This window comes from Oncorhynchus nerka, linkage group LG9a, assembly GCF_034236695.1.
Source record: "Oncorhynchus nerka isolate Pitt River linkage group LG9a, Oner_Uvic_2.0, whole genome shotgun sequence".
NCBI lineage: Eukaryota > Metazoa > Chordata > Actinopteri > Salmoniformes > Salmonidae > Oncorhynchus > Oncorhynchus nerka.
Window position 1 is genome coordinate 15,564,750 of NC_088404.1, and position 23,609 is coordinate 15,588,358.

At 44.7% G+C, this 23,609-nt stretch overlaps 3 protein-coding genes across 13 annotated transcripts in view; 1 reads left to right on the top strand and 2 right to left on the bottom strand.

Moving 5' to 3' along the window:
* The window catches only part of LOC115133947 (kinesin-like protein KIF21A), a 72,079-nt gene extending 69,148 nt beyond the window's left edge, over positions 1-2,931 (bottom strand). Inside the window, exon 1 of the mRNA XM_065022359.1 lies at positions 2,505-2,931. Within this exon, the coding sequence (XP_064878431.1) occupies positions 2,505-2,548 (44 nt within the window). The 5' untranslated portion in view covers positions 2,549-2,931. The remainder of the gene's footprint in view (positions 1-2,504) is intronic.
* Positions 2,932-4,803: 1,872 nt separating this feature from the next.
* Positions 4,804-16,969, bottom strand: LOC115133950 (proton myo-inositol cotransporter-like). 5 transcript variants are annotated; one of them, XM_029667411.2, is made up of 12 exons: positions 15,977-16,341; positions 15,538-15,621; positions 14,921-15,432; positions 14,504-14,663; positions 10,865-11,070; positions 9,171-9,279; positions 8,672-8,835; positions 7,526-7,646; positions 7,292-7,417; positions 7,009-7,127; positions 6,589-6,741; positions 4,804-6,362 (listed from the first exon to the last, which is right to left on the bottom strand). In XM_029667411.2, the coding sequence occupies exons 3-12, from the start codon at positions 15,411-15,413 to the stop codon at positions 6,133-6,135; spliced, it is 1,881 nt and encodes a 626-aa protein (XP_029523271.1). In that variant the 5' UTR covers positions 15,414-15,432; positions 15,538-15,621; positions 15,977-16,341; the 3' UTR covers positions 4,804-6,132. The 5 variants fall into 5 exon arrangements, with proteins under 5 accessions (XP_029523271.1, XP_029523269.1, XP_029523272.1 ...); XM_029667409.2 differs by lacking the exons at positions 15,538-15,621; positions 15,977-16,341 and adding an exon at positions 16,880-16,969; XM_029667412.2 differs by lacking the exon at positions 15,538-15,621.
* Positions 16,970-16,995: 26 nt separating this feature from the next.
* lrrk2 (leucine-rich repeat kinase 2) overlaps positions 16,996-23,609 on the top strand; it is a 56,542-nt gene continuing 49,928 nt past the window's right edge. For 2 of the 7 annotated variants that reach the window (XM_065022360.1, XM_029667405.2), the window contains exons 1-4: positions 16,997-17,468; positions 20,274-20,359; positions 20,690-20,799; positions 22,710-22,798. In XM_065022360.1, the coding sequence (XP_064878432.1) occupies positions 17,330-17,468; positions 20,274-20,359; positions 20,690-20,799; positions 22,710-22,798 (424 nt within the window). In that variant the 5' untranslated portion in view covers positions 16,997-17,329. Of the gene's footprint in view, positions 17,469-20,273; positions 20,360-20,689; positions 20,800-22,709; positions 22,799-23,609 lie in introns of all 7 variants that reach the window. The other 5 variants (XM_065022362.1, XM_065022361.1, XM_029667403.2 and 2 more) reach the window with 5 other exon arrangements.

Sequence of the window (23,609 nt, forward strand, 5' to 3'; positions counted from 1 at the left end):
AGAGTATTGTACTAATACAGCCTTTACTGTACAAACCACTGAGAATAGTCAGAAATGTGTCCTGTATCACTCTCCCCTCTATGCACACACACACACACACACACACACACACACACACACACACACACACACACAAAGGTTGGCTTATACAATGTATAGGCTTGCCACTAGATTGGGAACACACATGTTGACCCCAGGTCAAGGGGAGTATGTTAGCCGCATGTCAGCAGCCTTGGGGAAGCAAACTAGAAAGTTAGACTAGTTTGGACTGGAAACAATGAGAGCACATGTCTTTAGGCCAACATGACCCCCTCAGTATGGGCCATTTGCTAATGAGAAGACTACTTTTCAGTATTAGCTATGGACCCTCTGGCCGGCACCATGGGAGGACAAAGTCTTGCAAAATAGGAGACTGATGTGGCTTACGTGGCCTAGCGTTTAGTGCCACCACTCCGAAGCACACATGCATTGCATGGCCGTATTGGAATGGGTTCAACTCCGTCCCTCTGCCCTGTGACAACCTTCCCTCCTAGCTTTCCATTCAATCACTCTTCCATTATCTGTTCAATCCAAAAAATATCTGAAAATACAGACAAACAATAATAGGAGACTGGGTCAGGAATATGGTCACTCTCTCTCTCACAAGCACGTACGCACACGATGAGAACTCAGAGATAGGAGACTGGGCCAGGAATATGGTCACTCTCTCTCTCACAAGCAGAGATAGGAGACTGGGCCAGGAATATGGTCACTCTCTCTCACAAGCACGTACGCACAATGAGAACACACGATGAGAACTCAGAGATAGGAGACTGGGCCAGGAATATGGTCACTCTCTCTCTCACAAGCACGAATGAGAACTCAGAGATAGGAGACTGGGCCAGGAATATGGTCACTCTCTCTCTCACAAGCACGTACGCACACGATGAGAACTCAGAGATAGGAGACTGGGCCAGGAATATGGTCACTCTCTCTCTCACAAGCACGTACGCACACGATGAGAACTCAGAGATAGGAGACTGGGCCAGGAATATGGTCACTCTCTCTCTCACAAGCACGTACGCACACGATGAGAACTCAGAGATAGGAGACTGGGCCAGGAATATGGTCACTCTCTCTCTCACAAGCACGTACGCACACGATGAGAACTCAGAGATTGGAGACTGGGTCAAGGGTCTCAGTTATTCCAGAAGGATTGTTACTATGGGGACCGTGGACGTGAAGTACCATAGAGCTGACAAAACAGTCAGCTGCTTGTGTCAGACATTATTATACAACACTAATCTAACAGAGAACATCACAATATTCACACTGAATTACTAGACGGTCTACTGGGTGTGTGTCTGTGTGAGAGAGACTGACAGAGAGATGGAGACAAAGAGAGACAGACACACACATACAAAGTGAAAGGCAGGCTAGTACTGCATGTGTGCCAACTGCCAACTGTCCCATTGTACCATTAGAGACATCTGTCAGTGTGCCACCTGACCTCAGCATGTCTCCTTCTAGCAAGGAGCAGCCTTATTCTGCAGATAACAGACTGTGGATGACATTCATTCTTCATGTGGAAAATACATAAGCCTGTCTAAGGAATTAACCAAATATTTTAGGGTCCTATGATTAACACATTCTATAGCCTTAAGTATGAACAAAATAACGTATTATTTGGCTACTGTTCACTTTCTGTAGGCTGCTTGAGCTAAAGAAGGCCATTGCAATGTATTCTTAACTGTAAACAAAGAATCAATTAACCAGAAACGGTTAGAGGTTTTTGCGTATTAAACGGTTGGCTGTCTTCCTTGAAGCCTGTCAGTAAAGCGCTCCTTTCATCGATCAACTGTGGATCAACTGTCTTCTTTGAAAGGATGCCCGAAAGAGACTCCGGCACACGGCCAAGGAGCTATAAAGGCCAGATCTGTCTTTCCAACCGTTCAATCGTTACAAAACAAGCATGATACTGTACCATCCATTCCTAGGCTGGTTGGAGAGACAAATGGCATGCGAAGACACCTGCCATATGTGCACCCTTCTGGTTTTTTCTTTGGGCGTGTGATAATGCTGCGTCATGCATGGAGACAATGTAGGCTATCACATTTCTTTAGTACTTCTGTGACACGCGACACAATAGCCTAGCCCTATATGGTGGTTTATGTAAACTATCAACTGCAAATTCCTAAATTCATATTGTGCGTCCTCAAAGACCATCATACGGCAACACATTTTACAGAAAAATATGTAACTGTTGGCTACAAATATATCCCAATGTTTCCACAGAGTTTCTGATCCAGTCTTTGATGTTAGCCTACTATGAAATAAATCATAAAACGCCTAGAGTGGCACCTATCAACAGATGATGCAAGGCCTCAAATTAATCTCCTACATCTCCTTTAACGGGTCATGCATTCTGCTGGGCTGGTGGTGACAGGTAGGCTACCTCCCAAATATGTAATTGTGCCAACAGTTATGCAAAGTAAAGCAATTAAATGTACGGCTTGAAGACTTACCTCAAAGCCACCCGGACTGAGTTTTCGTCCTGTCCCATCGACATGATTCCACAGTCTACTGACTATCGATTGATAGAAGAACAAAAAAGAACGGGATCTATCCGTTTTCTTTTCATCCGACAGGCTGGCTGGCGAGAGGCGGAGAGTGGAGTGCGCACCACTCAACAGCAAGTTGTCTGAGCAACAGCGCAACTCACCTCGACTTCACTTCAGCCATATTTCAGATTATTATGGGTCTATAGATTTTAAATAAAATACTGCGACTGGTCGGTGCTCCCTTGCATTTCCAGCTAGAATACATTCCTTGACGACATTCTGTTTGGAGCGGAGAGGCTGTTGCGTGGTCCAGTCGATTTCGCTCCTTGCTCTTTGGTTGGGAGAGGGACACACGCCTCCCGCACAATGCACACACCGATCCTGCTCGAGCCGCAATGCGTCACCAAGCCACGCCTTCTTCTCGGTGCGCTGTGGTGAAGGTTGAGTGTTGACATCACAATGCGCATGGAGGTCAACTCCAATTTAGACTTTTAGAAGAAATGTAGTGCGTGAGTGACGTCATGCCACGTGTACTCTTTGAGTACCATTCTGACAAAATAATAGTATGCTTTCAATGAGGACCATGATACTGCTTGTTATCAGTCAGATCATCAAAATCTAACTGAAAGATCATGAACAACTAATACGACTACTAGCCTACTACATCATAGAGTAAAAAAATTGAATAAACATTTATTTTACCATTTGGTTTGAAAATAATTCGTTTGTTCCCCAACACACTTACACACAGTTGAGACACACAGCAGTTGGTAGGCTCCATCTCTACAGAACTCTTTGTTGTCATCAAATCAGTGCCCTTTCATTTTCCTCTAGCCTGTGAGATGCGTGTGGCTTTCTTGTTGTAGCTGAGGATTTAATGTGACCATGACTTTTTAGTGTCATACACTCTGAATTACTACTATGATATATCACCTTTTGCTGTAACACTGTCACTCATGTTAAACAGCGCCCCCATGCAATCATCTGGTATTACTACAGATGTAAATACCCATTTAATAACCTTTTTTAGTAGGCTACTTTGCCTATATGACCTGTGAATCATCTAGTGCTCTTTTAAAAATATTTTTTTAAAACTTGTACCTTGATAGGCAAGTCAGTTAAGAACAAATTATTTTTTACAATGACGGCCAAACCCAGGCCAATTGCGCGCCGCCGGCCAGTTGTGATACAGCCCAGGATCGAACCAGGGTCTGTAGTGACGCCTCTAGCACTGAGATGCAGTGCCTACACCTAAGGCACTTCATGTGCCCTAACCCTAACAATATATGTATCTCCTTATGGGGAAGAACAACAGTTGTTACTGTTAGATATTAGAGTACTTAGGATGTTGTGTTAAATACATTTTAAATCCATACCAATTAACCCCACCCTGGTAAGTCATTTTATTGTTGAAGTCTACTGGCCTTAATCTCCACCCTATGAACCTCACCCCCTTTCCTCCAGTCCCCAGGCCAGAAGCAGTAGTGTCTGGTTACAGTCCTCTCACAACAATTATATATATATATATATATATATTTTTTTTTTAATGAACCTTTTAGTTAACTAGGCAAGTCAGTTAAGAACAAATTCTGATTTACAATGATGGCCTACTCCGGCCAATTGTGCGCCGCCCTATGGGACTCCAATCACAGCCGGATGTGATACAGCCTGGATTCGAACCAGGTACTATAGTGATGCCTCTTGCAGTGAGATGCAGTGCTTTAGACCGCTGCACCACTCAAGAGCTGGTCTGACTATCACCAAGCATACACCTATCAGTCAACACAACCCACTATAGAGCTTGAACAGAGCACACAATGTCAAGTATGTGGAAATACTGTAAACTACTGAATGAACATGGTGCTGGGAAAAATAATGAAGATAGGAAAAAAAAATGTTTTTTTTTCGACCAACAAATAGTATCTATCAACAATTTCATAGCATAAATGAATTATATACAGCAATGCTTCTAATTTGCTTTATTCACAAAGCAGGTAGCCTAGTGGTTAGAGCATTGGACCAATAACCGAAAGGTTGCTAGATCAAATCCCAGAGCTGACAAGGTAAAAATCTGTCATTCTACCCCTGAACAAGGCAGTTAACCAACTGTTCCTAGGCCGTCATTGTAAATAAGAAATAGTTCTTAACTGACTTGCCTAGTTAAAAGATTTCCCTTTAAATTAAAGTGCATTAACTACAGAATATTTCACTTTCTCAAAAACATGGTACTCCTGAGTAACTATTCAATTTGACTGGGAAATACTTGCCATGCCAACCTACAAAAAATGCATGTAGGCTTTAATTTGTATAAATACAGTAGGTATGAAACAAGCAGACATAATAATCCACCAAGACAAGCAGACATAATAATCCACCAAGACAAGCAGACATGATAATCCACCAAGACAAGCAGACATGATAATCCACCAAGACAAGCAGACATGATAATCCACCAAGACAAGCAGACACGATCATCCACCAAAACAAGCAGACACGATCATCCACCAAAACAAGCAGACATAATAATCCACCAAAACAAGCAGACATAATAATCCACCCAGACATGATAATCCAAAAACAAGCAGACATGATAATCCACCAAGACATAATAATCCACCAAGACAAGCAGACATGATAATCCAAAAGACAAGCAGACATGATAATCCACCAAGACATAATAATCCACCAAGACAAGCAGACATGATAATCCACCAAGACAAGCAGACATGATAATCCAAAGACAAGCAGACATGATAATCCACCAAGACAAGCAGACATGATAATCCACCAAGACAAGCAGACATGATAATCCACCAAGACAAGCAGACATGATAATCCACCAAGACAAGCAGACATGATAATCCACCAAGACAAGCACGTGGAACACCACAGGACTGCATTTGATCATGTGCACTTTGATTGATTTGAATGCAAGGCAAAAAAAGAATCCCGAAACTTCTGAAAGGAAAGGTTAATTTCATTAGGTTTATCAATGTGCAATCTGTAGCAAAGGATTAATAAATATAGTAATGTCATCAAAATATTCAAACAAATTAAGGCTAGTGTGCCAATAAAAAATTAAAAAACTTTGGTCCTGGCTGAGAAGCCACACATCTCCAGATAGTACCACCTTACTACTACTGGAGCTAAAGAAATGACCAAATCCAAGGACAGAAACAAATGCATTACTACACATTTGTGGGACTTTATAAGCATTGGAAATGAATACACTACTATACTATTATAATAGTAATGTTATATTCCAGTGATGTTTACTGCTTTGATATACTCACTGATATAATATATATATATATATCAAATATATATATATATGCTACGCTTTAACTCCATAGTGCACTTGGCTGAACTCTCTCCATGGGGCTAGAAAATTAGTCTCGTCCACCAGCCAGTTAAGAGAGTTGAAGTCTCGTCCACCAGCCAGTTAGGAGAGTTGAAGTCTCGTCCACCAGCCAGTTAGGAGAGCTGCTATATGCTAAAGGCCCAGTCAAGTGAGTTTAACACCATTGCCTGTAAATCCACCAATCAAAAGACATGAAGGTGTAAGAGAGAGAGGTTCCTTGACGCGCCACGTCTACTCCATGTCCGAGGCATCATTGTCTGAGAGGATGTCGCTCCCTTTTACCCTGTTGTACAGGATGTTTCTGGATCCGTCCCCATCCCCGTCAGACACACTGCAGGAGCAGAGGTTTCCGGAGAACAGGGCCTCCATCTCCTCCAGCCTGCGGCCCTGGGTCTCTGGCAGACAGCCCATCACAAACAGCAGCCCCAGAACACTCAGGCCTGAGTAGAGGAAGAATGCACCTGGAGGGAGGAAGAGGGAAATGGAGACACCGGTTAGCTTGAAGGAGAAGAGAAGAGGTTGAAACATTTAGTGTAGTGAACTATGCATTTACAACCCCTAATCCAGTTCAGTCAGGCAGTCATTCCAATCATCAGTCAGTTTATCAGTCAGGCAGGCAGTAGGTTCTCAGTTATAGCTTTTTAACACCCATCACAATTAGACAGTATCTATGTAGAGGAGCAGCACCATAGTAGGTGAGGTACTCAGCGACGTGGAGGAAGGTGAGTGACACCAGGACGTTACAGATCCAGTTGACTCCGGCTGAACAGGCGTTCCCAGTGCTCCTGGCCCACAGAGGGTAGATCTCACTGTTCACTGTCCACGGCATGGGCCCCATACCTACAGCACAGACACACAGACAGGCACGGATAGAGATGAGGACACAGACAGAAAAGAGTTATAGACCATGAGATTTATATTTCAAAAACTGTAAGCAATATATACTGTACTATGAAGAACACTTCAAACTGATATGAAACTCTCCAGGTGGGAAAATATACAACTTTTTGAACTTTGTTTGTTTGTGTGTGTGTGTGTGTGTGTGTGTGTGTGTGTGTGTGTGTGTGTGTCAGTGAGGGAGGGAGGGAGAAAGGGTGTTGTTCTCACCTGGAGCAAAGAAAGCCAGGTAGAGGATGAGCCCAAGCAGCACTATCCAGGAGTAGGAAGTGGGGCAGTAGTTATAAGCCCAGAGAGACCCATCACTGACCTGGCTGGGATTGGAACACCTGTACATAGCCAAAACACATCAGATAATGTGGCTAAACAGAACTCAGATACAGCAGAAATAAAGCCATCTCCAGCTTCAGAGACAGATAGACTGACAGACAGACTGACAGACAGGCAAGAAGTAACAGAGTCACACACACACACACACACACAAATCCCTAACCTGCCCCAGGCGGCTTCATCGGTCGATGTTTGATTGACAGGTATGCAGGAAGAGTTGTATACAGTGGAACCGTTCTCACGGTAACAGAACCCACAGTCAGGATCCAACATGCAGGGCTGACAGGACCTGGGGACAGTTAACAGTGTGACACCTTTCACTCTATTGTGGTGGGGACAGGAAAAAAATCTCAAGCCTTATACAGTATTAGGTAATACAAGTCAAACCCAGTCTCACCCATATAGTGTGCAGGAGGTGGAGTTGAGAGAGGTGTCAGTGGGGTGGAGAGTGACTGCAGGGGAGTGCTGGGCCGATAACAGGAACCCTATAGCCAAGACCGTCAGACTCAAAGCAGTACCTAGAAGACAGAGAAATTAAGAAGTCTTCTGAATTAATGCAAAGCACATTTCTACGTTTTAAGTTAAAAACTAGGCGGTATACCGTATGCCGGGGTATTTGGAAATTGCCACGGGATGGTTTTTCAATACCGTCAATACAGTTGAAACTATTTTTTTTTTTTTTTAATACACTTGAATATTTGTAGCTATTTTTGAAGTAAATACCAGCAGTCAACTTGTGCAATACGTTAAGCGATAAAGCAGAATGCGTTCTTCATTTCACCTGTCAAGCTTACCGCTTAGTTCCCACTCACATTTACAAGCACACAACGATTCAATTGTATTTGTCACGTTTCGTAAACAACAGGTGTGGACTAACAGGGGAATGCTTACTTACAGGCCCTTCCCAACAACGCAGAGATAAATAAACAAAAGTAAAACGCGTAATAAAAATAATAATAGATACACAATGAGTAATGATAAGTCGATGTGCAGGGTACGAGGTAATTGACGTAGATATGTATATATATATAACTAGGAATTTCTGTAAGTCAGTCACTGCAGCATGCGCCAGGTGATCTATGGATTTCACAACTAAATGTTTGCCAGCTAGATATCTTATAACTGTTAAGTTAACTGTTTAAAATATGCTAAATGCTCTGCAGTTGTGCATTTGGTTTGCTAACTTAATAGCTAGTTATCTAGCTAGCTAAGTGGTTAGCTTCTTGGAAAATCAAGGTATGACAATCTGGATATTCAAATTTGTATTTATTTAACTCGGCAAGTTAGATAAGAACAAATTCTTATTTACAATGACGGCCTACGCAGGCCAAACCCTAACGACGCTGGGCCAATTGTGCAGGAACTCCCAATCACAGCCGGTTGGGATACAGCCTAGAATTGAACCACGGTCTATAGTGACGCCTCTAGCACTGAGATGCAGTGCCTTAGATCACTGCGCCACTCAGGAGCCCAAGCTTATTAAGAACCATATCTAACTGCCCCTTGGGATAAAATGTGAATATCCACACACACATACACACACCCATTAAGCTCCCCAGCGTAAGCTTCCTGCGTCCGACTCTTTCCACAAGCCACACCCCCACCAGGGTGAACAGGAAGTTGGTGGCGGCGGTGGCGGAAGCCAACCAGATGGCCTGCTTGTCGTCCCTCACTCCCGCCATCTGTAGGATGGTGGCGCTGTAGTACCTGATAGGGACAACAGAAGGAGAAGGCATGAACACGGAGGATAAGCAGACCATAGGAGGCTGCTGAGGGGAGGACGGCTCATAACAACGGCCGGAACGGAGCATATGGAATGGCATCAAACACCTGGAAACCATGCGTTTGATGTATTTGATACCATTCTACTTCAGCCATTACCACGAGCCCATCCTCCCCAATTAAGGTGTCACCAACCTCCTGTGAAGCATACAGTAGGGAAGAGAGTGACTGGCAGGTAGACAGGACGATGAGACCACTTTAGATGAATGAGATGCGGCCATAGATAAACACAATGATTTCTGATGAAGGAAAACACCTACATGACAGTGTTGATCCCAGAGAGCTGTTGGAACATCTGCAGGCCGCAGCCTACGATCAGGGCTCTGCGGGTGGGAGGGCGAGTCAGCATGCGCCACAATACTAGGCCACCTGGTGGACAGAGGGAAATTTGGTAACACTTTTATGAACATTTAAAAACAGCTGCATGCATTATACATTTTAGGGTCTATAGCACCAAATGTTTTAGTTTCCAAGATAATGCATTATATGAGGAATTAACCTGATAAATTGGAGAAAGGCCCAATTGGTGAGACCTATTTGAGAAATATGTGTGTTCTATGGCTGCATTTACACAGGCAGCTAAATTCTGATCTTTATGCACTAATTGGTCTTTTGACCTGATGTGATTGGTCAAAAGACCAATTAGTGGAAAAAAGACCAGAATTGGGCTGCCTGTGTAAATGCAGCCTAAGTTATGTGCATAAAACTGATATGAAATGCTTCAAGAATCAAATTAACTTATACAACAAAGGCTACGTTTACACAGGCTGCCAAATTCTGATATTTTTTCCACTAATCAAATTAGATCTTTTCACATCAGATACTTTTCAGAGCTGATCTGATTGGTCAAAATACCAATTAGTGAAACAAAGATCAGAATCGGGCTGCATGTGTAAAGGCAGCCAAAGAAAAACAAAGAGTTGCCTCTGAACCAAGAACACACATTGAGAGGCTTAGGCTCTCATTCTTTTGACCAATCAGATCAGCACTGAAAAAGATCTGATGTGATTGGTCAAAAGAACAAATAGTGGAAAAAAAAATTTACAACTGGGCTGCCTGTGTAAATGCAAACTTAGGAACAAATCAACATTTACTGGGGGGAGGGTCTGGTCCAACTCAAGGTGTCATTATGAAAACTGCACCCCCCTCCCCAAAGTTCAAACATTTTTCACATGACCCTCCCCTTGTACTGTAAAATAAAGTGAACACCCTCACTCCTCAAACTTCTCTCCTCCTTGCCAGTCAAAAGTTTGGACACACCCACTCATTACAAGGTTTTTCTTTATTTTTACTATTTTCTACCTTGTAGAATAATAGTGAAGACATCAAAACTATTAAATAATAGTCATGTATTAACCAAAGAAGTGTTAAATAAATCAAAATATATTTTATATTTGGGACTCTTTAAAGTAGCCATTTATTTAGAATTCAAGGCACACTTAACCAGCATGGTTACCACAGCATTCGATATGCCATCCCATCTGGTTTGCTCTTAGTGGGACTATCATTTGTTTTTCAACAGGAAAATGACCTAAAACACACCTCCAGGCTATGTAAGGGCTATTTGACCAAGAATGAGAGTGATGGAGTGCTGCATCAGATGACCTGACCTCCACAATCACCCGACCTCAACCCAATTGAGATGGTTTGGGATGAGTTGGACCAAAGAGTGAAGGAAAAGCAGCCAACAAGAGCTCAGCATATGTGGGAACTCCTTCAAGACTGTTGGAAAAGCATTCCAGATGAAGCTGGTTGAGAGAATGCTAAAAGTGTGCAAGAGTAGTAAAAATAAAGAAAAACCCTTGAATGAGTAGGTGTGTCCAAACATTTGACTGGTACTGTGTGTCTATGGGTCGCTGTTTCAGATCATCTGGATGTGCCACGGCTAGTGTGTGTGTCTGTGTCCGAAATTCATGCGTAAACGTATGTGTGTGTGTGCACGTCTATGTGTCACCTCCTGCATCCTTCTCCTCATCCTCGATGTTGGTCCTCATGCTGTCATACTCCTTTTCAATGTTCTGACCCCCGCGGATCCTGCTGAGCACCTGCCTGGCCTGCTGGGTAAGGCCCTTCTGAAGGAGCCAGCGGGGACTCTCTGGCAGGAATAGGAAACCAAAGAACTGGAGCACCGCAGGGACAATGGACAGACCCAACATGTACCTACAGACAGACAAACAGAGAGACAGATAGGGAGTGAGAGAGACACACACACGGGGAGGGATTATCAAATTCAGTTCCACAGAGCTGTTTTAAGTTCCTGATGGTTTGCTTTTGGAAATTAACATTTTAATTTCACACAAGAACAGGCTCCAATCTTGGCCAAACACCAGTATTTTATCCCAGACTGATTCACATATAAAAAATAGTTTTGCCTCTTCTCTCTAGCCACTGCCTCTTCTCTCTAGCCACTGCCTCTTCTCTCTAGCCACTGCCTCTTCTCTCTAGCCACTGTCTCTTCTCTCTACCCACTGCCTCTTCTCTCTACCCACTGCCTCTTCTCTCTACCCACTGCCTCTTCTCTCTACCCACTGTCTCTTCTCTCTAGCCACTGTCTCTTCTCTCTAGCCACTGTCTCTTCTCTCTAGCCACTGCCTCTTCTCTCTAGCCACTGCCTCTTCTCTCTAGCCACTGCCTCTTCTCTCTACCCACCGCCTCTTCTCTCTACCCACCGTCTCTTCTCTCTAGCCACTGTCTCTTCTCTCTAGCCACTGTCTCTTCTCTCTAGCCACTGTCTCTTCTCTCTAGCCACTGTCTCTTCTCTCTAGCCACTGTCTCTTCTCTCTAGCCACTGTCTCTTCTCTCTAGCCACTGTCTCTTCTCTCTAGCCACTGTCTCTTCTCTCTAGCCACTGTCTCTTCTCTCTGCCCACTGTCTCTTCTCTCTACCCACTGTCTCTTCTCTCTACCCACTGTCTCTTCTCTCTACCCACTGCCAAATGCTTCCTCCAGTTTCTAAATATGGCACATTTGAGAAATGGAAAAAAGAAAACCCAGCCAAAATATACACCAAGATGTTCAACCAAAACCATGATGGAACAGCCTAAACTTGTATATATCCAAATTATTGTTACTAATTATGTATCTATTATTAATTTCTCTCTGCATTGTTGAGAAGAGCCTGTAAGTAAGCATTTCACTGTTAGTCCACACCTGTTGTTTACGAAGAATATGACGAATAACATTTTATTTGAGGCTCCTGTCTCTCATGGTTGTGTGCTTGTAAACAAACAACATGTGACTGGAGACTACCAATAAGCTTCATAATGAAAAATAATGAGACAGGTGAAATGAAGAACGAGATCTGCTTTATCTCCTAACGTATTGCACAAGTTGACTGCAGGTATGTTTTACCTGCTGCTTTTGTTTGAACATCTTGGTGTGTATTTTGGCTGGACTTTAAAAAAAAAATATATATATATTTTTTAAAACATTTATCAACAATGTATATTTTCATCATCTCACTCAAAATACTAAGAGCTGATGTATCCATTACAGAGTCTCCAGTAAAGGTGAGAAAACACCATGGAAGTTGCATCATGTTCATAGACAAATCTGGTGATATCAGACAGCATCCCTAGCCACGTCCTCAGAGCATGCGCAGACCAGCTGGTTGGAGTCTTGACGGACATATTCAACCTCTCCCTATCCCAGTCTTCTGTCCCCACTTGCTTCAATATGTCCACCATTGTTCCAGTACCCAAGAAAGCAAAGGTAACTGAACTAAATGACTATAGCACCGTAGCACTCACTTCATTATGAAGTGCTTTGAGAGGCTAGTTAAGGATCATGACACCCTGCCTAGACCCTCTTCAATTTTCTTACCGCCCCAATAGATCCACAGACAATGCCATGGACATACCAGATGGGATAAGAATACCTATGTAAGAATGCTGTTCATTGACTATAGCTTAGCCTTCAACACCATAGTACCCTCCAAGCTCATCATTAAGCTCAGGGCCCTGGGTCTGAACCCCGCCCTGTGCAACTGGGTCCTGGACTTCCTGACCGGCCTCCTCCAGGTGGTGAACGTAGGAAACAACACCTCCGCTTCACTGATCCTCAACATAGGGGCCACACAAGGGTGTGTACTGAGCCCCCTTCTGTACTCCCTGCTCACCCATGACTGCGTGGCCACGCACGCCTCCAACTCAATCATCAAGTTCGTAGACGACACAACAGTAGTAAGCCTGATTCCCAACAATGATGAGACAGCCTACAGGGAGGAGATGAGGGCCCTGGTGGAGTGGTGCCAGGAAAATAACCTCTCCCTCAACGTCAACAAAACAAAGGTGCTGATCGTGGACTTCAGGAAACAGTAGAGGGGGCACGCCCCTATCCACATCGATGGGACCGCAGTGGAGAAGGTGAAAAGTTTCAAGTTCCTCTGCGTACACGTCACTGACAATCTGAAATGGTTCACCCACACAGACAGTGTGGTGAAGGAGGCTGAAGAAATTCAGCTTGGCCCCTAAGACCCTCACAAACTTTTACAGATGCACAATTGAGAGCATCCTGTCAGGCTGTATTACCGCCTGGTATGGCAACTGCACCACCAACAACCGCAGGGCTCTCCAGAGGGTGGTGCGGTCTGCACAATGCATCACTGGGGCACATTGCCTGCCCTCCAGGACACCTACAGCACCTGATGTCACAGGAAGGCCAAAAAGATCATCAAGGACATCAACCACCCAAGCCACGGCCTGTTCACCCTACTATCATCCAGAAGCGAGGTCAGTACAGGTGCATAAAAGCTGGGAGAGAGAGACTGAAAAACAGCTTCTATCTCAAGCCCATCAGACTGTTAAATAGCCATCAGTAGCCAGCTACCACCCGGTTACTCAACCCTGCACCTTAGAGGCTGCTGCCCTATATACATAGACATGGAATCACTGGCCACTAATAATGGAACACTAGTCAATTTAATAATGTTTTACATACTCATTTAATATGTATATACTGTATTCTATCCTACTGTATTTTAGTTTATGCCACTCCAACATTGCTCGTCTTACTATTTATATATTTCTTAATTCCATTATTTTAGATTTGTGTGTATTGATGTTAATTGTTAGATACTACTGCACTTGTTGGAGCTAGGAACACAAGCATTTCGCTACACCCGCAATAACATACGTGACCAATAAAATTTGAATTTTGATATTAGAACCATCTTTCGTTCTTCCACACATGCAAGGAGAAGTTCGAAATGGAAGCTGAAGTCCCTGGAGTGACTGGGGTGTTAAAATACTCATCGCTCCTTGGGCTGTAAGCTGGGTAGTTGCCGTGCCTAAGAATTTTCATTATGGCCTGTTTCTATTCCATTCACTGTAGATAGATGGTAGTGGATCGTTATGTCCATATTGTGGTTGCTATATAATATGGATGCAAAACAAAAGATTATGTAGTGTTTTGTTTTTCTTCAGGCATTTAGCAGAGACACCTCAAAGCAGCTTCCAAAGCTAACTAAACCAAAAATGTAACTGAACCGAGAACTGTAGGCTATTGTAACTGAAGCGTCCCGTTCTGGTATTACTAGCTACTGAGTATCCATGGCAATATAGAATAGAATAGGGCCTATCTCTGATAATACTTACCTCCAGCCATTGTGGTGCAGGTAAGTAAAGGCCCCGTCCACAACACTGGCAATAAACTGTCCGGCTGTGATGAAGAGGGTGTAAGTGGTGACCAGCTGACCCCTCAGGTGTGGTGGGGAGACCTCCGCAAGGTAAACAGGAACCGTCATGGAGGCAATCCCTAAAAGGGGGGTCTTTATATGTGATTTTAGTATGTGTTTATGGCAAGGTTCTGGGAAATGATTTATCTGCACTACCTGCCCTTAGTAAACTTTACAAAGACAAAGGTGTTTGTAAAGACTTCCAAAATAATCATATTGGCTGGCTTGGGAAAACAACCACATACATGTGAAACTGGTCAGTCAGTCATGGCTCTCAATTGGGTTATTGTTAGGCTACTTGTCCAGTAAATGTTTGAACTAAATAAGCAAACCTTACCTATTCCCAAACCAACTGTAATCCTTCCGACAAGAAGAACCTCCTTGTTTGGAGCAGCACCTAACACAACTCCTCCAGCAGTAAAAATGAAGCTGGCTATTAGTATGCAGATCCTGCGCCCGAAGAGCCCATTCAGAGTCCCGCCAGCCAGGGCAGAGAGCGCCGCTGCACCCACAGTACTGGAGACCAACAACTCCTGCCATAGAGCGGTCAAATGCATTTCTTTTTTCAGGAGAAGCATAGCCCCAGAGACCACCCCGGTGTCATAGCCAAAAAGGAAGCCACCCAGGGCAGAAAAAAACGCCAAGACGTACACGAATACCGGTGTAACATCCTGGTCGGTGGCCAGCTCCGGTTCGCCGGCGGCAGAGGTGACGGTGACGCCAGGGTTGTTGGTGCTCGATTCAGACGGCGCTCTGATGAGACTCCGCCGCTCTCTGTCGTCCGTCACTTTCTTCCTCATGACGCCGATGGGGTTGCTCATACTACGCATATTGTATTCATTGTCGTTTCTGTTGAGGGACATAAAGAGAAACAACTTTACAAACGTTCAACCAGGGCAGAGAAAAATAGATACATGAGTAGGCTGGCTATACAGGTAACTCCGTTTCGATTACCATTCACTCCGGTAATTTACGCGTGAAATGGAGGGGAGGGGATAGCCATTTTGGTTGGTCACTGAGTGAAGGGTATGTATGACGCTAGAATAAAATCAGCTCTGATTACGCACATGAAAAGTCAAACATGTTTATAACAACGTTATAACATTCCAAGCCACATTCCTAATTTCTAACCCGGAATGTATTGCCGTGTATGCCTAACAACTTGGAGCATTTTCCCCAACCACAAAATCTTATATAGGGAAATAAGAAATAGGTCTGTAGGCTACTGTTTTCTTATTTCCCCAAAAACATGAAATATAGAATAGCGGACCATTGCGGGTAAGGGAGGTGAGAGGATGGGAGACTGAGTGCAGGATGTCTATTATACTGAATGGATGACGAATATACCAAATAAAACTATATGTACAAATCCAAAAAATTGAAATGAACTCACAAACAAGTATTAGCTGAATCAACTTTTCAAGATAGGCCTAGTTAAACAGCTAAACATATGCCTAAGCTGCACAGTCAGCAGCATGATGTCCAATAGACCCACAGCAGACCCTCTGTTACAGAACTTAAAGCAGACTGCTTTTTATATACATGGCAATCCATCTACCCCAATCACGTCTCACTGATCAATAATGGTGCGCAGGGATATCTACGTGTGCGCACTTCTGGATAGGGAAGCCCCTTGACAAAGCGCGAGAACAAAATCTTTGTTAGAGCAAATTCTCACAAAGTCAAAATGGGCTAAATCGTAAAAATCCATGACAACAAAACATTCGATTTTTGGTCTTTCACAAATATACATTGTAGAAATAGGCGGTGTTTATTACTTTATGGCTGTGGTAACTAGTTACGAGATAGAGGAACTAGTTACGACCCTTGTGACTGGTCGTGTGCCGTAAAGTGATTCGTTGAATGGCGCTTTACGCATTGATTCATAGAACAATTGGAACGCCCAGACAGTGATTTCCACCAGTTACCACAGCCACAAAGTCAAAATTGTCTATAACATAAAAATGCTGGAATTGTTGTTGCTTTCTGGTCTTAATTTAATGTTAGGCATAACGTTAGTAGTGTGGTTAGGTTTAACATCACATTGTAAGACGATAAACTGTAGAAATAGCCTACTTTGTGGCTGTGGTAACTAGTGACGACCGCACAGACCGGCCTAGCTCCGCTTCCAGTCCTATCCTAGTCGCTTATCTATCAGTGAATATGCAAAGAACTGTAAATGCTCAGTTGAAAGTTTGAAACTCATCACAAGCCTTTTGGAGTTTTTCCCAGAAGGAAGTAGGCTACAGCTGCGCTTTCAGAATAACACAACGACCAGTTTATAAGAAAATATTACCTTTACGGACGATAATCTTTGGAGCAAGTTTTCTGGACTGTAGCCAAACAGCTGACTCCGCTGCTGTCTGCTCTAGGCTATGCTACCAAACGGGTAGTTTTACTGAAGTCGTCACATGATTCATCTGACGATTGGCGAGGGAAGGAGTCACGCCTGGCTGTATCTTACACGGGGAACGTCTTTGAATTCCTAAGTCGAAACAACCTCCACAGCCTACATTAAAAAAGAATGGAATTTCAGAAATACTAGTACGACAACTTCTAAGTTTGGGTCAGCTGCCGTATTATGCTATGCGTTCAGTTACATTGTTAGTGTGTCTTCAATGGCTGCAAGTGACAGTATCAGTGCAACGTTGTTGCTTTTCATGTAGTCCACTGTCGCTTTTGGAGGATTGTAACTATAGATACATGCATTTAAAGTCGTCATTTATCGAACAACATATCAAATACAATGGTTAACAAGGAAGAACTGGAAGAAAGATTGAAAAAACTATTAGTGAGATTGAAAAACCTACAGGAGGGGAAGCAGTTGAGTACCCTGGTTCAGATCATCCAAGACCTTCTTTTCCTGGCGCACACTGATGACTGTGGTAATAAACCATACATTATAGTTATTTCTAGAATATTTAATACTATTTTCCATCATGTATACCAATTTATAGTTTCCTACTGATTGTGCATTTGTGTTTAATCTCTATGCAGTGTACTTTCTGTAGGACAGATGTTTATATGTACAAAGTGTCAATTTCAGACTTCTGTTATTCTCATCTATCTAAGCCAGGCAATTGTTGAAGTTGCACCCAGTTAAAAATATAAATTAGCTCGTTATTGAACTGAAAGAACATGTCATTACCTCTTCTGCTCTCCTCGCCCTCTCCTCTCCCTCTCCTCTGTTTCTCCTCTCTGTCTCTCTCCTGTCCCTCTCTTCTGTCTCTCTCCTCCTCTCCTGTCTCTCCTCCACTTTCTCTCCTCTCCCCGGTCTCTCTTATCTCTCCCGTCTCTCCACTATTTCTCTTATCTCTCCTCTCCTGTCTCTCCTCTCCCCTGTCTCTCCTCCCCTGTCTCTCCTGTCTCTCCTCTCCCCTGTCAATCCCCTCTCCCCTGTCTCTCCTCTCCTCTGTCTCTCCTCTCCTCTGTCTCTCCTCTCCTCTGTCTCTCCTCCCCTGTCTCTCCTTTCTCTCTCCTCTCCTCTGTCTCTCCTCTCCCCTGTCAATCCCCTCTCCCCTGTCTCTCCTCTCCTCTGTCTCTCCTCCCCTGTCTCTCCCCTCTCTCTCCTCTCCTCTGTCTCTCCTCCCCTGTCTCTCCTCTCCTGTCTCTCCCCTCTCTCTCCTCTCCTCTTTCTCTCCTCCCCTGTCTCTCCTCTCCCCTGTCAATCCCCTCTCCCCTGTCTCTCCTCTCCCCTGTCTCTCCTCTCCTCTGTCTCTCCTCTCCCCTGTCTCTCCTCTCCCCTGTCTCTCCTCTCCTCTGTCTCTCCTCCCCTGTCTCTCCTTTCTCTCTCCTCTCTTCTGTCTCTTCTGTCCCTCTCCTCCTCTCCTGTCTCCTCTCCTCTGTCTCTCCTCCCCTGTCTCTCCTTTCTCTCTCCTCTCCTCTGTCTCTCCTCCCCTGTCTCTCCTTTCTCTCTCCTCTCCTCTGTCTCTCCTCCCCTGTCTCTCCTTTCTCTCTCCTCTCCTCTGTCTCTCCTCCCCTGTCTCTCCTTTCTCTCTCCTCTCCTCTGTCTCTCCTCCCCTGTCTCTCCTTTCTCTCTCCTCTCCTCTGTCTCTCCTCCCCTGTCTCTCCTTTCTCTCTCCTCTCCTCTCCCTTGTCACTCCTCTCCCCTGTCAATCCCCTCTCTCCTGTCTCTCCTCCCCTGTCTCTCCTTTCTCTCTCCTCTCCTCTCCCTTGTCACTCCTCTCCCCTGTCAATCCCCTCTCTCCTGTCTCTCCTCTCCTGTCTCTCCTCCCCTGTCTCTCCTCTCCCCTGTCTCTCCTCTCCCCTGTCACTCCTCTCCCCTGTCAATCCCCTCTCTCCTGTCTCTCCTCTCCTGTCTCTCCTCCCCTGTCTCTCCTCCCCTGTCTCTCCTCCTCTGTCTCTCCTCTCCCTTGTCTCTCCTCTCCCTTGTCACTCCTCTCCCCTGTCAATCCCCTCTCTCCTGTCTCTCCTCTCCTCTGTCACTCCTCTCCCCTGTCAATCCCCTCTCTCCTGTCTCTCCTCTCCTGTCTCTCCTCCCCTGTCTCTCCTCTGTCTCTCCTCTCCCTTGTCTCTCCTCTCCCCTGTCAATCCCCTCTCCCCTGTCAATCTCCTCTCTCCTGTCTCTCCTCTCCTGTCTCTCCTCCCCTGTCTCTCCTCTCCTCTGTCTCTCCTCTCCCCTGTCAATCCCTCTCCCTATCTCTCCTCTCCTCTGTCTCTCCTCTCCCCTGTCTCTCCTCTCCCCTCTCTCCTCTCTTCTGTCTCTCCTCCCCTGTCTCTCCTTTCTCTCTCCCCTCTCTTCTGTCTCTTCTGTCCCTCTCCTCCTCTCCTGTCTCTCCTCTCCTCTGTCTCTCCTCCCCTGTCTCTCCTTTCTCTCTCCTCTCCTCTGTCTCTCCTCCCCTGTCTCTCCTTTCTCTCTCCTCTCCTCTGTCTCTCCTCCCCTGTCTCTCCTTTCTCTCTCCTCTCCTCTGTCTCTCCTCCCCTGTCTCTCCTTTCTCTCTCCTCTCCTCTGTCTCTCCTCCCCCTGTCTCTCCTTTCTCTCTCCTCTCCTCTGTCTCTCCTCCCCTGTCTCTCCTTTCTCTCTCTCTCCTCTGTCTCTCCTCCCCTGTCTCTCCTTTCTCTCTCCTCTCCCTCTGTCTCTCCTCCCCTGTCTCTCCTTTCTCTCTCCTCTCCTCTGTCTCTCCTCCCTGTCTCTCCTTTCTCTCTCCTCTCCTCTCCCTTGTCACTCCTCTCCCCTGTCAATCCCCTCTCTCCTGTCTCTCCTCTCCTGTCTCTCCTTTCTCTCTCCTCTCCTCTCCCTTGTCACTCCTCCCCTGTCAATCCCCTCTCTCCTGTCTCTCCTCTCCTCTGTCACTCCTCTCCCCTGTCAATCCCCTCTCTCCTGTCTCTCCTCTCCTGTCTCTCCTCCCCTGTCTCTCCTCTGTCTCTCCTCTCCCTTGTCTCTCCTCTCCCCTGTCAATCCCCTCTCCCCTGTCAATCTCTCCTCTCCTGTCTCTCCTCTCCTGTCTCTCCTCTCCTGTCTATCCTCCCCTGTCTCTCCTCTCCTCTGTCTCTCCTCTCCCTTGTCTCTCCTCTCCCCTGTCAATCCCCTCTCTCCTGTCTCTCCTCCCCTGTCTCTCCTCCCCTGTCTCTCCTTCCCTGTCTCTCCTCCCCTGTCTCTCCTCTCCTCTGTCTCTCCTCTCCCCTGTCAATCCCCTCTCCCCTGTCTCTCCTCTAATCTTTCCTGTCAGCAGCAGAGCTATTTGAGGATAAAGATGTCCATGTGCCTCTTATGGTGGTGTTGTCGACTTACAGCAACAGCAGAGGGGTGCAACAGGTAACCCATTATCACAACTCACTGATCATCAGCCAGCTGAGCGCTATTGTCTTTACACATATAATACAGTTGTACTGTAGTACTAATCAAACAGAAGGCCTGGATAGGAGTGTGACTAAACACCTGCTTGGGTCACATGACCTCATCTGTCAGGGTCACACTTTACATTCAAGCTCTAGTGTGAGATATTCTAATGACTTGTTGTTACGCTGTACTTAAACTGTACTTGACTAGACTTACAGGAATATGTACACTGTCTTGTAAAGTGTTACCAGTGATTTTATTTATACAGTATACAGTTTATTTATAAAATATCTATTTTCCCTGTAGGTGGGATGGTCGTTGCTGTGTCGGCTGATGGAGATATGTCCTTCCACCTTGGACTCACTGGTCAGGCCCCTGGGAGCAGGGAAAGACTGGGAGGTACTTGGAGTGCATCAGTAAGTAGTGGAAGACCCCCTTATTACAGTGCTTTCGGAAAGTATTCAGACCCATTGACTTTTTACACATTTTGTTACGTTACAGCCTTATTCTAAAATGGATTAAATAAAACATTTTCCCAATCAATCTACACACAATAACCCATAATGACAAAGAAATAACTGTTTTTTTTAGACATTTTAGCAAATCTATTAAAAATACAAAACAGAAATACCTTATTTACATAAGTATTCAGACCCTTTGCTATGAGATTCTAAATTGAGCTCATGTGCATCCTGTTTCCATTGTTCATCCTTGAGATGTGTCTACAACTTGATTGGAGTCCACCTGTGGTAAATTCAGTGACATAATTTAGAAAGGCACACACCTGTCTATATAAGGTTCCACAGTTGACAGTGAATGTCAGAGCAAAGACCAAGCCTTGAGGTCGAAGGAATTGTCTGTACAGCTCCGAGACAGGATTGTGTTGAGGCAAAGATCTGGGGAAGGGTACCAACAAATGTCTCCATCATTCTTAAATAGAAGAAGTTTAGAACCACCAAGACTCTTCCTTGTGCTGGCCGCCCGGCCAAACTGAGCAATCGGGGGAGAAGGGTGTTGGTCAGGGAGGTGACCAAGAACCCGATGGTCACTGACAGAGCTCCAGAGTTCCTCTGTGGAGATGGGAGAACCTTCCAGAAGCACAACAATCTCTGCAGCATTCCACCAATTAGGCCTTTATGGTAGAGTGGCCAGACGGACGCCACTACTCAGTAAAAGGCGCATGACAGCCCGCTTGGAGTTTGCCAAAAGGCACCTGAAGACTCTCAGGCCATGAGAAACAAAATTTTCTGGTTTGATGAAACAAAGATTGAACTGGCCTGAATGCCAAGCGTCACATCTGGAGGAAACCTGGCACCATTCCTACTGTGAATCATAGTGGTGGCAGCATCATGCTGTGGTGATGTTTTTCGGCGGCAGAGACTGGGAGACTAGTCAGAATCAAGGGAAAGATGAACGGAGCAAAGTACAGAGAGATCCTTGATGAAAACCTGCTCCAGAGCCCTCAGAACCTCAGACAGGGTGAATGTTCACCTTCCAACAGGACAATGACCCTAAGCACACAGCCAAGACAACGCAGGGGTGGCTTCGGGACAAGTCTCTGAATGTCCTTGAGTGGCCCAGCTAGAGTCCGGACTTGAACCTGATTGAACATCTCTGGAGAGAACTGAAAATAGCTGTGCAGCAACGCTCACCCATTCCAACCTGATAGAGCTTGAGTGGATCTGCAGAGAAGAATGGGAGAAGCTCCTCAAATACAGGTGTGCCAAGCTTGTAGACTCAAGGATGTAATCGCTACCAAGGATGCTTCAACAAAGTACTGAGTAAATGGTCTGAATACTTATGTATATGTGATATTTCCGTTTTTTGTCTTTAATACATTTGTAAAAATGTAAAAAATTAAATAAATAAAAATTTTCTGCATTGTCATTATGGGGTATTGTGTAGAGATTGATGAGGGGGAAAACATGATTGAATCCATTTTAGAATAAGGCTGTAACGTAACAAAATGTGGAAAAAGTCAAGGGGTCTGAATACTTTCCGAATGCACTGTATGTCCTTGCAGTATGTGTTCATCCAGCTAACTCAGGGTATTGAGGGTACTTGTGGGTAGGAGGAGTTGTCCTTGTTTTGTTGTTACGTTCTGTCTGTACAGGAAACACACGGAAGGAAGTCCAAAGCCACACGGAATTGAAAGGGCACAAATGCAAAATAAACCTATTGTTAAGACACTGTTCAGTGCTGTTGGTGCAAAAACTGAATAGAAAATTGTGTGTGTGCACGTGCATACTATTTGTGTGTTTGTGTGCACATGTGTGATTTTATATGTGCTCGCCCCACTATGCTTTACCCTGTGTATGATTTCCAGGCAGATCCTTAAGGTGTTGTCCCAGCACAGTGGAGACTGCAGAGTGATGATGGTTGGGCTCAGGGCACTGGCTCTGCTCCTCAGATCAGGTACAATAAAGCATATTTTGAAAAGGACAGGAGAAGAACTACCTCTTGCAGGTTTAATGCAGCAATTATTTCTTTGACCACTGGGTCTTAGTCAACTCTTTTTATATGCTATTATATAAATATGTAATACATCTTTCTCCTATCTGGAGGTCATTCTACAACAGTTTCACCCACATCCCATGACTCAAGATAACAACGGGCCACAGACTTCTGGGAGCAGAGTCACTCAACTAGAAATATGTTATGGTAGTTGTTAAAAAGTCACTAGATCAGTCTAGTACACACAAATGATTCCTAACAAAAAGAACATTAAGATACCAGCATGCTGTGCCAGGTTAACCTCAGAATGAGCCGTCGGCAGCTACATACAGTAGCTCTTTGCAGTATACTAAGTTAAAGTACGAGGCATTCAATTGCCAATGTTTGACTATGGAGATTGCATGGCTGTGTGCTCGATTTTATACACCTGTCAGCAATGGGTGTGGCTGAATTAGCCAAATCTACTAATTTGAAGGGGTTGTCCACCTACTTTTGACAATGTAGTGTATCTGTGTAAACATAGCCTTACAGCAAAACTACAGACACTGCGACAAGAGCGTACCTTCATACAATATCTGCTCCTACAATAATCGACAGTACTACATTTTCAGAGACTACTTTTGGCTAGTGAGCTCTACTTTCAGAACTGCTGGCTAAAAAGGATACAAAAGTACCGGAGAATCTCTTGAAGGCATTATTGTTAGGAATTCAAGGACTGTAAACATAGCATATACACGTGACCGTCATATCACTTGTTGCTTGTAGTGGAGTA

Excerpts from the sequence above, each read along its gene's own strand:
- LOC115133950 (XM_029667408.2), bottom strand. The coding sequence starts at position 15,446 with ATGTCCCTCAACAGAAACGACAATGAATACAATATGCGTAGTATGAGC. Across the intron at positions 7,418-7,525 it reads ACCTCCTGCACACTATATGG|GTCCTGTCAGCCCTGCATGT; the intron begins GTGAGACTGGGT and ends AACTGTCCCCAG. Across the intron at positions 6,363-6,588 it reads TGAGTACCTCACCTACTATG|GTGCATTCTTCCTCTACTCA; the intron begins GTGCTGCTCCTC and ends TCCTCCCTCCAG.